This window comes from Xylocopa sonorina, chromosome 9 (genome assembly GCF_050948175.1).
Source record: "Xylocopa sonorina isolate GNS202 chromosome 9, iyXylSono1_principal, whole genome shotgun sequence".
NCBI classification, from domain to species: Eukaryota; Metazoa; Arthropoda; class Insecta; order Hymenoptera; family Apidae; genus Xylocopa; species Xylocopa sonorina.
The window spans coordinates 7,406,309-7,417,499 of NC_135201.1; the positions used below are offsets into that span (position 1 = coordinate 7,406,309).

Below are 11,191 nucleotides of genomic sequence, written 5' to 3' on the forward strand. Positions count from 1 at the left end.
GTTGTTTAGCAGGGTAAAATGTTCGCAATACAGGTCGCACGAAAAACCTGTCCCACGGAAAAGAGAAAAACCATTTCTACCGCCCCGTCGAACGAAATCCCGCGGTGCGTTCCTATCCACTCCACCCAGCGCGCGGAGAGGGTGAATGACGAAAAATCGTTCCGACTCCTCGCAGCTGGTGGGCGTCGATATCTCGATCCCAAAGGCACACAAAGGCCCACTCGAAGGCGACGCGCGAATGACAAATCGTCCGCAAATAATAAATCTGTCGATCTGCGGCTGATTCTTCCTCCCGCCGTCTACCTCCGCCTCAAGAATCGGTGGGGGTTGTTGTATTCAGAGGGCTGCGCCTCGCAGAGAGGGGTCGTGTTTGCACGAAATACGCCCGGTATTGAATTCTTCCACCGTTTTCGGGAGCATCCAAGAATTTCTTCGCAACGGATTCCATCTCGCGATTCATACCTACATATTTCCTTCCACGTCCTTCCCTCCCTTCCTCGCCTCTATTGTGTCACCGTTCAAATTTATACTCAGAACGTTACAAATTGGGTTTACCGTTCCGATACTCTCTGTAAAGATAGCTCTAAAGACACAAACCGCGCGGAGACTCGTTAACGTCGCCTAATCGATTTAACCTATCGAGGATCCCGAGTGAACACCGTGAAATTCCATCTCTTCGACTCGAGGATGAAAAATAAACGAACAGACCGACGGATCGAGGGGTGAAAGGGTTCTCGAGCGTTACCCTCGGTTTCTTCGAGCGTCCCGAAAACTCGATTCGATCGGGACCGCGTCCCCTGACGCGGAATCGATCTCATTAATTTCCATCGTCGACGACGACGACGAGACGCCGGATCGAGGGCCCTCGTCGCGTTCGACGAAGAAAAGAAGTCGTCGGCTGGGCACAGGGCGAGTACGGGGACGGAAAATTCAGTGACGCTTTCCCATTAGTCTGGCCTGATGAGAAATCAGCCGAAGGAAATCAAAATCGGGCCAAGAAGACGCTGCTTCGTGATGCAGCCAGCCGATTTGCGATCGCTTCGCCCATGGATTCGAACGCTTCCTGATTATTCGGCTGATCGTCTATCTGGGGTCTGTACCGGGCGTGTTAAGTCGTTGCTATCGTTACGTCGGTGAAATCGAACCAGCTGATGGAGTTAGATTAACTCTGCCATACTTATTTTCTTCGCTTTCCCAATTTTAAGTAACAATACGTATCTGACTAAACACGCTCTAATCTACTGTTGAAATTTAGTAGCCAATAAGCACCTAGAGACACTGATTGCATAAACTACGTCCTCTATTGGGTTTGGATGAACGAGAATCTGGTGCTCATTTTAGAAATGTCATAAACGAGATCGAATCAACTCTCTATCCACAAATCTGAACTTTGACTGTTCGAAAAAGGAGGCAAATGGATGTTCAACTGAGCCAGAGGAGAATCTGGCCAAGTCAGAGGATGGACAGAACGCTCTCGGTGGTGCACAGTAGTGGATAGGGATGGATACGCGCGTCATGGGACACCGTGCGTCAGTTTTAATTAACGTGGCACCGGGCATCGATGCCAGGAAGCCATCAAACACAGGCCGCTGGCACGTTGCGGTCGTTAATAAAATTCCAGCATCGGGTCGGCCATTTCCAGAGACGTGGACCCGCGCTGCGCGCCCTTCGGGTGCATTATTCACGTTCGATGGCCGCCTCGAGGACGGACGTCTCGCCTGGCTACGACTTCCGGCACCGTTATTCACGATTTGGGACCAGCGCCGCGTCGCGCTTAAGTCCTGCATTCGTTTCATCGAGTTTGCATTTTTATGAAGACGTTTAACGATACGGGACTTACTTCAGCCTTTAAACTTCGTAACGTGTATTCAAAATAATTTGAGGAAGCGTAATGGCTGCTTATTACGACCGTAGCCTGGCAAGAAACAATTTTGTTCGTTCCTCTAATTATCAGCGTCTGCACTAAAAACAGTGGTACTTTCGCAACAAGAGAACGACGAAAGAATTAATCCTACCTTTACAGCACACCCTGCGTAAAAAGTAACTTTCTGAACGACAAACGTTGCTCGTATAACAACCATAAATATGAAAGACAACGCGTTATATTATTCCTTTCATTATGCAAATGAACGCTAGGGAGGCTTTATTAGTTTACGAAGGAACTGAGGCTCGTAAACATCTGAGGGGAAAAAATCAACTCCTGACTCGGGTCTTCAGAAGCGTCTAATAACACACGCGGCAAAGAAAAGATCTACCTGCCGCACGCAGGGCCCAGTTTATTATTTAATACAACGTGGATCCACTCGAAGCAGGTGCCCGAGCGAATGCAGCTGGAGTCTGAATATGGAATACTGGCTGGTTAACGCAGGTGCGGAAAAGCAATAATGCCTCGCTGCTATCTTACGTGCCCGTATCGAATTTGCCACGTACGCGAGTACGTGAACGAGGACAACGTTCTTTTTTCCTGAACATCGCTTAAAAAGCTAAACAGTACATCGTTCAAATCGACTCTAAAAAGCTCTGAGTACGCGCGCACCAAAAGGACGCCCACTCGACGGAATTTCCAAGTCATTTTCCTCGAAAAGGAAGCTTCAAACACGATTTTTTTATTCTTCGTTTCTGTCTCATTCCAGTCCGTAGAATCGCCCTAAAAATTGTCTACCCATGATTACCGGAAACTTGACGTAACTACACAGTGTGAAACAAACGAGCAACGATTACGTAATACAATATACGAAGGTACGGTTGAACTTACGGAACGATTATCATAGCTATCGCGCATCGTTATCGGTATTATCCTACCCTTTCACAGTTCTTCCTTTTTCGAACAATTCCATTTGACGTTTATCACGCAACAAAAACGAGATAACAATAATAATAATAATATCGCATCGCGTTTCCTGAATGCTCCCAGATAGAGGCGCATAAAAACCCGATAAGGGCTGCATTTCTGAAGCGGTTGTGTGTACGCGCGGCACGTTAGAACACGCGCGTCGATAACGGGACGATATGGGCGAGCATCGCGTATGCGGGCTGTACGCATTTCCGCGGGAAATTCTATACAATCGCCGTAACGATGCATGAAGTTTGATCTGGCGCGCGTTAGAAAAGAATCGAGTCGTCCCATTGGAACGGCCGCGGTAAACGTTTCGACATTTTCCAATTTTCGCATCGAGAACGAGCTGTTTTCGCGCGCAGAAGCGGACCCTCAGTCTTTTGAACTCTGTAATTTCTTTCTAATTGCTCCCGGAAACGTGCAGAATTATTCTGCACGCAAAATTAAGTCGGAAATGTGAGCGAAATGAAATTCCCTCGTTTTAAATCCCCACGTTCCCGAGGGGATTCATTTTGAACATTTTTCGGACACTCGAAAGAGCTGGTATTCGACAAATACAATTATTCCAACTAATCCTCCGTACGATACAATTATTTAATAATAGCTTGTAAAGCGTACGGTGTATTATCGCGAGAGCTACGCGAGGCAACTAATTCGACACTCGCGGAACTTCGACTGCCTCTGGGGCCGAAGCAAATTGCGGCAAATTTGATTTATAATAGTAAAAACTGTACCAGACGCGGTTAAAAGATCTCTGCATCCCTGCCAAGAGGCAGACCATATATTAGCCCGCCGTTAAACGCGTTACACGCGTACGAATCGCGGTCGTAACACTAATCAAAACATAGAGTTCCAGCTGGTTCCGCGGATGAATTATAACTCATTGTCGATGCGCGGAAATTTGTGGCACCTTTTCGCCGGCCAGCGTGGCACCGTGCCACGATCTATTAGCGTCGAGATTCGCCAGTTAAACCGCGAAACGAATCTCCATTAGCCTCGATGCATACCAATCATCTTTTTACCATTCTTCCGTCGTACCAATCTCTTATTTCAACCAGACGAAAAAAATAGCGCGGTAACGTGACAATTTCTGGCGATCTCTGCTCCGTCACAGGAACCAAAAATCCATTTGTCTACGCGAAAGTATGCATTTTGGACGAGGCGACTGAAACGCGACGCTCTTCCCGCCTCTAACTTCAACAGAGCGGTAGTAAATTGTGCTTCTTTATGACGCGGGAATGTTTTCTCGTCGAACTGTAATGCGGGTCTTTAATTAGTTCGATAATAGCCTAACAGAACGTGGAGCAGCTCTTTTCGTTACGCCTTTGCAAATGCCAGCGACGCTTCTGCGCGGATAGCTAATTAAAATGAAATTTCACGGGCTCGCTGCGCGGCAATCGTTCGACATGGTTCGATTATTAATTGCGAATCGAATAGATCGGACACAATATTGCGTTACGCGTGTCCAACTTCCATTTCTCAGACGGAATTATGCGAACGAAAACTAGAAGAAGAAGATCGTTCACTCGAGTGGACGGTGAATGAAGAAACTTGAACGAGAAATAACGCTTGATTCTCGGTTATCAATTTTGGTAGCTAACGCGAATTTAAAAAGAGAAATTCGTGACGCTTTTAATAGTGGAACGACCGCGGAGATAAAGACTTGAAATTTAAATGAAACACGCTCGGGAAGGGTTGCCAGAGGGTTGTACGTTTAATCCCAAGAACCAAAGAATTATCTCGCAATTATTTTCAGAGCAAACACGCGCGGATTCCGTGCAATGAATAAATTCATCAAGAAAAACGTTTTCCTGACCGCGCAATATTTGCATATTAAAGTTGGTACGCGCGTTCAAAGAGGAACCACCGGTTTCGCCGCTCCCGCCGTTATTTCCATTCGCGCAACGGCCACGCAACCGGAAACCGATGGACAGGCTCTCTGTACGGACATTTCGAATCTTACCTGGCCAGGCGGAGGAATGCGATTCAATTGAACGGGATTTACGAACGTGAGAATTCGGCTCGACTCTGGCTCTGGTGGAAAAATTCCATTTAAACGAGCGAAGAGTGAGGTATTAAAATAGCGTGAATCGACACAATCGTCACTTGGAAAACACCGGGGCAAATTGAAAGAGAGCCACCGCAGCAATGATCGCTGGGAACAGGTTTTTCCATCGGGAACAAATAAAAAGTCATTTCACCGAAACGCGGCGTTCCAACGGCCGTTTCATAGGACGCGCGCCACGCAGTTCGAATAGTTGGCCAACAATTTTTCAATCCCGCCCGTTCGAAACGTTGCGGACTCTGCCCGTAAATTCAACCCGGAATCATCGAGATGATTCGATTACAGCTTGGTCCGATCGAAAAAGCTTCCCGCGACAATCATTTTGCCCTGGCAAAAATCGACGCGCCGTTGAAATCGCGATCAGACTGAGTCTTCTATTTAGTCTCTCGAAATAACTACCATAAACGAATCCTTGAAGTGTTTTTATGGAAGAAGAATTTTCAATTGGTTGCACATTGTAACTATTGCGTGCAGATTAACTTTGTCGACCCCATTAAAAGATCGAAAACACCATCACCATCCAAACTGACTGACTGAGACTTGCCAAGGGGTGGCCTTATTGACGGGTTCGCTAACAGGCCCAGAATGAAACGTTCCTCCCCTTAATCTCTCTTGCACACACGTTACAATACACACATCCTCGTACGCATACCCAATCCATCCGCAACAAACCGCCAACCTCGTTTCCCTCCCTTGACCTAGCTGGCCAGAGTGACGTGTTTCAGGTCAACCCGGGGCACTTGATTTTTGATTACACCCAGAGTCCGTCAGAAAGGCACGATCCCCGACAATGGACGGGTGGAAGAAAGGGAGGTCGTTTCCACAGAGATGAATGCTTGGTAATTGCTACTAGAGGGACACCATGCCCGCTGCCAGGGGGCACACCAAGCCTCTGCTCCCTGCATCCGTCTCTTTCCAGTCGACGAAATTGCCGCCGAATCCCCGGATGGGTGCATTACCAATGCATCGCTGCGCATCCGTCGATTGAACTTTCCGATGCAGCCCCGTGCCGGCCTCTGTCCCCCATCGTTGGCATTTATATCGATGAATACGAGGCCCTGTATGCACGAACGTGCACTGACTCGTGTCAATCGCGTTGCACTCGTCCTTTTTCTCGTTTACCTTTTTTATACGTGTACATTCAGGGAAAGGCGGAACTGTCTCCTCTTTTTCGTTCGTTTTCTCTTTCTCGTTTCTTTTTGCCGGACGGACATCAATTTTTTTCACACAGAAGGCCGAGGGTTTCTTTTATTCCCAGTCGTTTCCAAAGAGAAACGAGGCGTTTCGAAGTGACGAAACAAAGGCTGAACAGGGTGCAGAGACTAGAAATGTCGATCGGTTTAAGTGCTCGCTGGTGACGGTGAAATGGACGGTGACAATGCACGAGAATCCTCCGCTGTGATTTCATTTCCATAAGAAGGGGCTGTTTCTTTTTATCGGTCACTTTGCGCTCGCCTCGTTGGGCATCGATACTTCTCGCGTTTGCAAGCAGATTAATCGCGTCGAACGCGTGCTGTTCGAAATTACAAAATTCAATTCTTCCTTCTGCAGAACGTCTGGTTTCAATTAAAATCAGAGTACAAGGGAATGACGAGGGATTAGAAGAAGAAATCGATTTCTGGGTCAGCCAAAAAGATCGTTCATTTACCGGGGTTATTACCGTTCGTTGCGAATGGACGTAAAAATCAGTTTCGTGTTTGAGGTGGGACAACCTCGTGTATCGTGGCGATTCATCGATCGACAGCGAGCAATTTCCAGACGCGACGGTGTACCCAGTCCCGCGACACGACAATGGCCACCGTTATCGTGGTGGAAGACACGGAATCGCGTCACCGGGGCGAATCGGATCGCGCGAATCTAGTTATTTCCGTGAATCGTCCCTTTGAGGCGGCCGTGCACGCGGATCGATGCCACGGCCATTGAAACGCAATATCGAGAACGACGAGATAGGCCGTCCCCATTCAGGCCCCGTTAACATTTATCAACGACGCGGCGTCATTACCATACGCGCGTTCAATGAAGTCAGAGACGCGTCCCACCATCTTTCAATAACCGGCGTCCTCGATGAAAGAGTTCCAACGCGGTTGTAAATTCGCTGGGAACGATCAAGCATACCAGATCCGCGTCGTCATCGTTCCATCTAACACGCGTCTCCTCTTCGATAGAAAATGAATTCAAACGGCTCCAAGAAATTTCCTTTCGATTCTCGCTAGACCAACCTGATACGATACTCAAAGGAACAATCTGCTATTCGAACAATATTTTATTTAATTAATTTGAAAATTCGTGCAACTTATAAATTCTGCGATTCCAAGAGCGATATCGAAAACAACGAGCGTGGCAGAGGGATTTCCCGAAGCAAATAAACATGTGATCTAAAAGTAGCCGTGAGAAAGACAAATGGCCGGCACGTTAGAACGGCGCAACAACAATAGAGATCCAACGGGGGGATTAAAAGGTCCAAATAAACGAAGACGAACTGTGATATCCGCGAAATACCGGCACCTAATTCCAACACGATCCCTAAACTCGCCCGGCCGCGCCATTCATCATGCACCGCAATTCCAAAGTCTTCCAACGGTATCTATCAAAACAGCTACCGGTGGAACGATCCGTTTAATTCCCCAGGCCGCGCTGGTTCGTTCCAAGCCCCGTGTTACACGTGGACACCGTCGTGGACGATGTCACCTAATTGTCCTATTATCGTTCCGCGCGCGAGCGCGCGCCTGGGACCAGGGATCGTCTGTGTATGCGTGCATGTATGTGTACGCGTGTACGTGTGCCCCAGGGTGAGATCTATTGGCGACGTGCAACCGCAGCCGTACACGCGGATCACGTCGTCTTATTAAGTAGGTGCACGCGACCGTCGATAAATCTCCGGCTGGCTGCGCTCCACCAACAGCCACTGAGATGGGTCCCTCGGTCTTATTGCATATCTCGCGGACCGATGAAGTGGCGAAACCTAATTTTGTCCCGGAATCGCCGCGACAAGGCGAATATAGACGTCTTGGGATGGGAGTTATGGTGGATTGGTGTAATTGGGTTGCAACCTTTCGCTGGGAGAGATCTGTACGGGGTGTCCTAGACTGATCTCCTCGAACTAACCCTCTTTAAGCGTGCTGTGCACTGATTCGAGTATTTTTGGAGGATTCGCGTCGTTGTTAACGGGAAGACTCGAGAATAGGAGTTCATCTAGTCGAGAGAGTTATTTGGGGTTTTTACCATTCTCTTCGTCATCCCCTGATATAGGTGAACGTAGAAACACCCTGTGCAAGCTTAATAGCTGAGATGGCTGCTTCTGGTGGCACCATATCAGTGTAGCTATAATTGTAACGTGTGGGAAATATTGCAGGAAGCTTCACCGCAGAAAATACGCGTCTATCTGACACAATCTTGTTTTCGAGATACAGCGTTGCGTTGCGTCGGGCAATTGATGGTTTGGACACCGGTCCCCAAACAGAAGTCTAATTCCGTCGACGTTGTTCGTTACTTTCATCGAATTTATGATCTCTGGTAACTTACGACAATTGTCATATCCCGTTTCACTGAAACAAATTCTCTATTTATACAATACGGGGGATAGTTACCGGTGCGTTCGCACGTGGCGACGGGTTGGTAGTCGGGAAAAAAATTACCCGCCAACGATAGCTCCGACATTGCGATCGAATTCGCAGCTCTGACGTGACCGTGGGTTGATAAAGCACACCTGTTACGGGGCGAAACGTCGGAGTAGTTACCGCGTGCGTCGAAATACCGACCGAAAAGTTAACCCCGCGTCAAATGCGACGACGAATACCAAATAAACAACGAGACAAACGATACAGGCAGTGCGATCATTTTGCTCTTTTACGATCAACTTTTGCTTCAAGTAGTATCGATTTTAAAAAGGGGCGAAGAAAACTTGTGACGATAAAGCACCCATTTTCCAAATCGAACGTTTTCCCCACAACCCCTGACTCAAATGAAGAATATCATTTATTCGATTTCCTATTAAGTGCTTTTTTAATGGAAAATTGCACGATTCCTGTAGTTGTAGGAAACGATAGTACCAAAACCGTAGTGTTTTACACGAAGAGTAACCGAACGAAGCACTCTCGGAAAATGAGTATAGTTATCAATGTGTGATGACAAAATACATAACAGATAAGATTAGTTAAGCCTATAATTAAACACTTACGATTCCACTTGAGATACCGATGAAGTGGAGCCGTGGTTAAGTGAGTTATCTCACAGCTTCCAACCAACGTTATTTTTTACTATTTTATACTCGCGATCAAAATTGTAAGTTGATAATGACCGTACTTAAGTTACTAATCCTAATAGCTACCGGCTAAAGCTAGTAACGACTGCACTGAAAACGTGAGCATACAAACTTAATATCGGATAGAATAGATAAAAATCGACGGAATTTTATAAAAAAAAAAAATGTCTTCTCTTCTATAATTACAGCCCTCTGCAATCAGTTCAACCAACAGCTTATCGATTTTTACTTTTCTATTCAATTGTAAAGTAAACAGTTGCGCTCTATCAAGCTTCAGCGAAATAAACGATAATCGTTCCACCACCATAACGTATCGCGAAACATCAACATTTAAAAATACACGCCGAGACACTCCGTAGAAGAGATGACGAGCGAAACATTGAGATTTCCCGCAGAAAGCCGCATATGTTACCCGGAATTAATCGCCCCGTTCGGTATGCGGCGAGAGCAAGAAGAAAGGAGAAGCCAGCAGGCGCGATGACAAAATAATGATCATCGGAAAGCGTCTCGAGAACGCGTACACGAGTGTGCGTGCATCAGAGGTGGAACGAGAGAGAAAGTGAGAGAGAGAAACCGAGAGAGAAGGCGAGTCACGCGTATGGAGCACACCGGTTTTGACGAGAGACGGAGCGTCACGTGGCCACCGGCACGCAGAAGCGAAGTAGTGGTTGCGCACGTGTACGTGTATAACAAGTATAGGCGTACACGAACGCGCGGGGGAAACGAAAGCGTCGAGAAAAGGGTATACATAACGGGCAGAGAGACAGAGGGAAAAAGAAAAGCGAAGTTTGAAAGAGCGCCTGCTCGTGCTGGCCGCGTCGCGTTACTCTCGCTCTACCCTGTGCAATATCTCTGCGCTCTGTCCTTCTCGCGCTAACACGGTCCGCAACGTATCGTTTACCTCTCTCTTTATGACGCACAGATCGATTCTTTCCTTCTCTCTCGCTCCCTCTTTCCTCGTCCGCTCAGCTACACCCTTTCCTTTCCCTTTCTTCGACGCGAACGTGCATGCAATACACACGCACACGTACACACACAGAGAGAGAGAGAGAGAGAGAGAGTGAGGCACGCACACACGTATACACCCCTCCGCGCAGGCATACGTAAATGCACAGCAGAACGTAGAGGCGAGTACACGCACACCAGCCTACGACGCCCTCGTCGATAATTCCCCATGTGCAGAAAACTCACCCGTTCATCCTGATGGCAGATCCCCACGTTGACGGTTCTCTCTCCCCGGGCCTCTCTGTTAGATAAGTGAACTCCCGCGTTTGACGTTTCCCGGTATACGCACACGGCCGCCGTAGTGTATATCCGGCAGCGATCTCAGCGACGACACGAGGACGCAGCGAAAACAACAGGTTGCATGTGACGGCGGCACAAATATGGCGGCGAAAAAATCCCCGTTTCACCCGGCGCGACGTTAAACCGCGGCTGTTTTCGCGTGCACGCGCCTCGAACACTGTCCCTGCACTCGCGTGTCTCTTTCTAGCGCCGCTCGCGTACACGTTGCGTGTCTCTGTCGCGTGTCAGGTAACCTTTCTCCTTGACGTTCGTACCGCAGTGTCTGTTTGCTTCTTTCTCGCTCCCTCGCTAGGCACGCCGTTCTCGCCACCGCTGCACCGTTGCTCTCAAAAGATTCCCCCGCCCCACCGGCACCGATCGTTTTTTTTTTTCCTTCCTTCACGCCGACGGAACACACACGAGAATCGCCGCCGCCGTCGCCGCCGCCGTCGTCGTCGCCGCCGCACCCGAATGCTGCTGCGCTCGCCACCGTCACCGCCTCGATCGACGTGAACGTTCGAAACGATGCGGATCACGGACTCTCATGCGGACGCACACACGCGGTCCCGTTCGCACGAATCACACACCGGAAAGGAACGTTTCTAACGCGAACGAACGGAAATAAAAGGGGGGCTCCCGAGGAACACGGATCCGTACACACGACTCACACACGCCGAATAGTCGTCACGAGCGACAGGAGACACGCGCTGCCACTTTTGGGCCGTGGCATTTCGCAAGACAGATA

At 48.4% G+C, this 11,191-nt stretch overlaps 1 protein-coding gene across 11 annotated transcripts in view; it reads right to left on the reverse strand.

Moving 5' to 3' along the window:
• Heph (polypyrimidine tract-binding protein 1 heph) overlaps positions 1 to 10,849 on the reverse strand; it is a 294,035-nt gene extending 283,186 nt beyond the window's left edge. For 7 of the 11 annotated variants that reach the window (XM_076901330.1, XM_076901329.1, XM_076901328.1 and 4 more), the window contains exon 1: positions 10,354 to 10,849. Coding sequence is in view for 2 of the 11 variants with exons in the window: in XM_076901326.1 (XP_076757441.1) it covers positions 10,354 to 10,361 (8 nt within the window). In the remaining 9 variants the exon portion in view is untranslated. The remainder of the gene's footprint in view (positions 1 to 10,353) is intronic. The other 4 variants (XM_076901332.1, XM_076901331.1, XM_076901333.1 and 1 more) reach the window with 1 other exon arrangement.
• Positions 10,850 to 11,191: the final 342 nt, after the last annotated feature.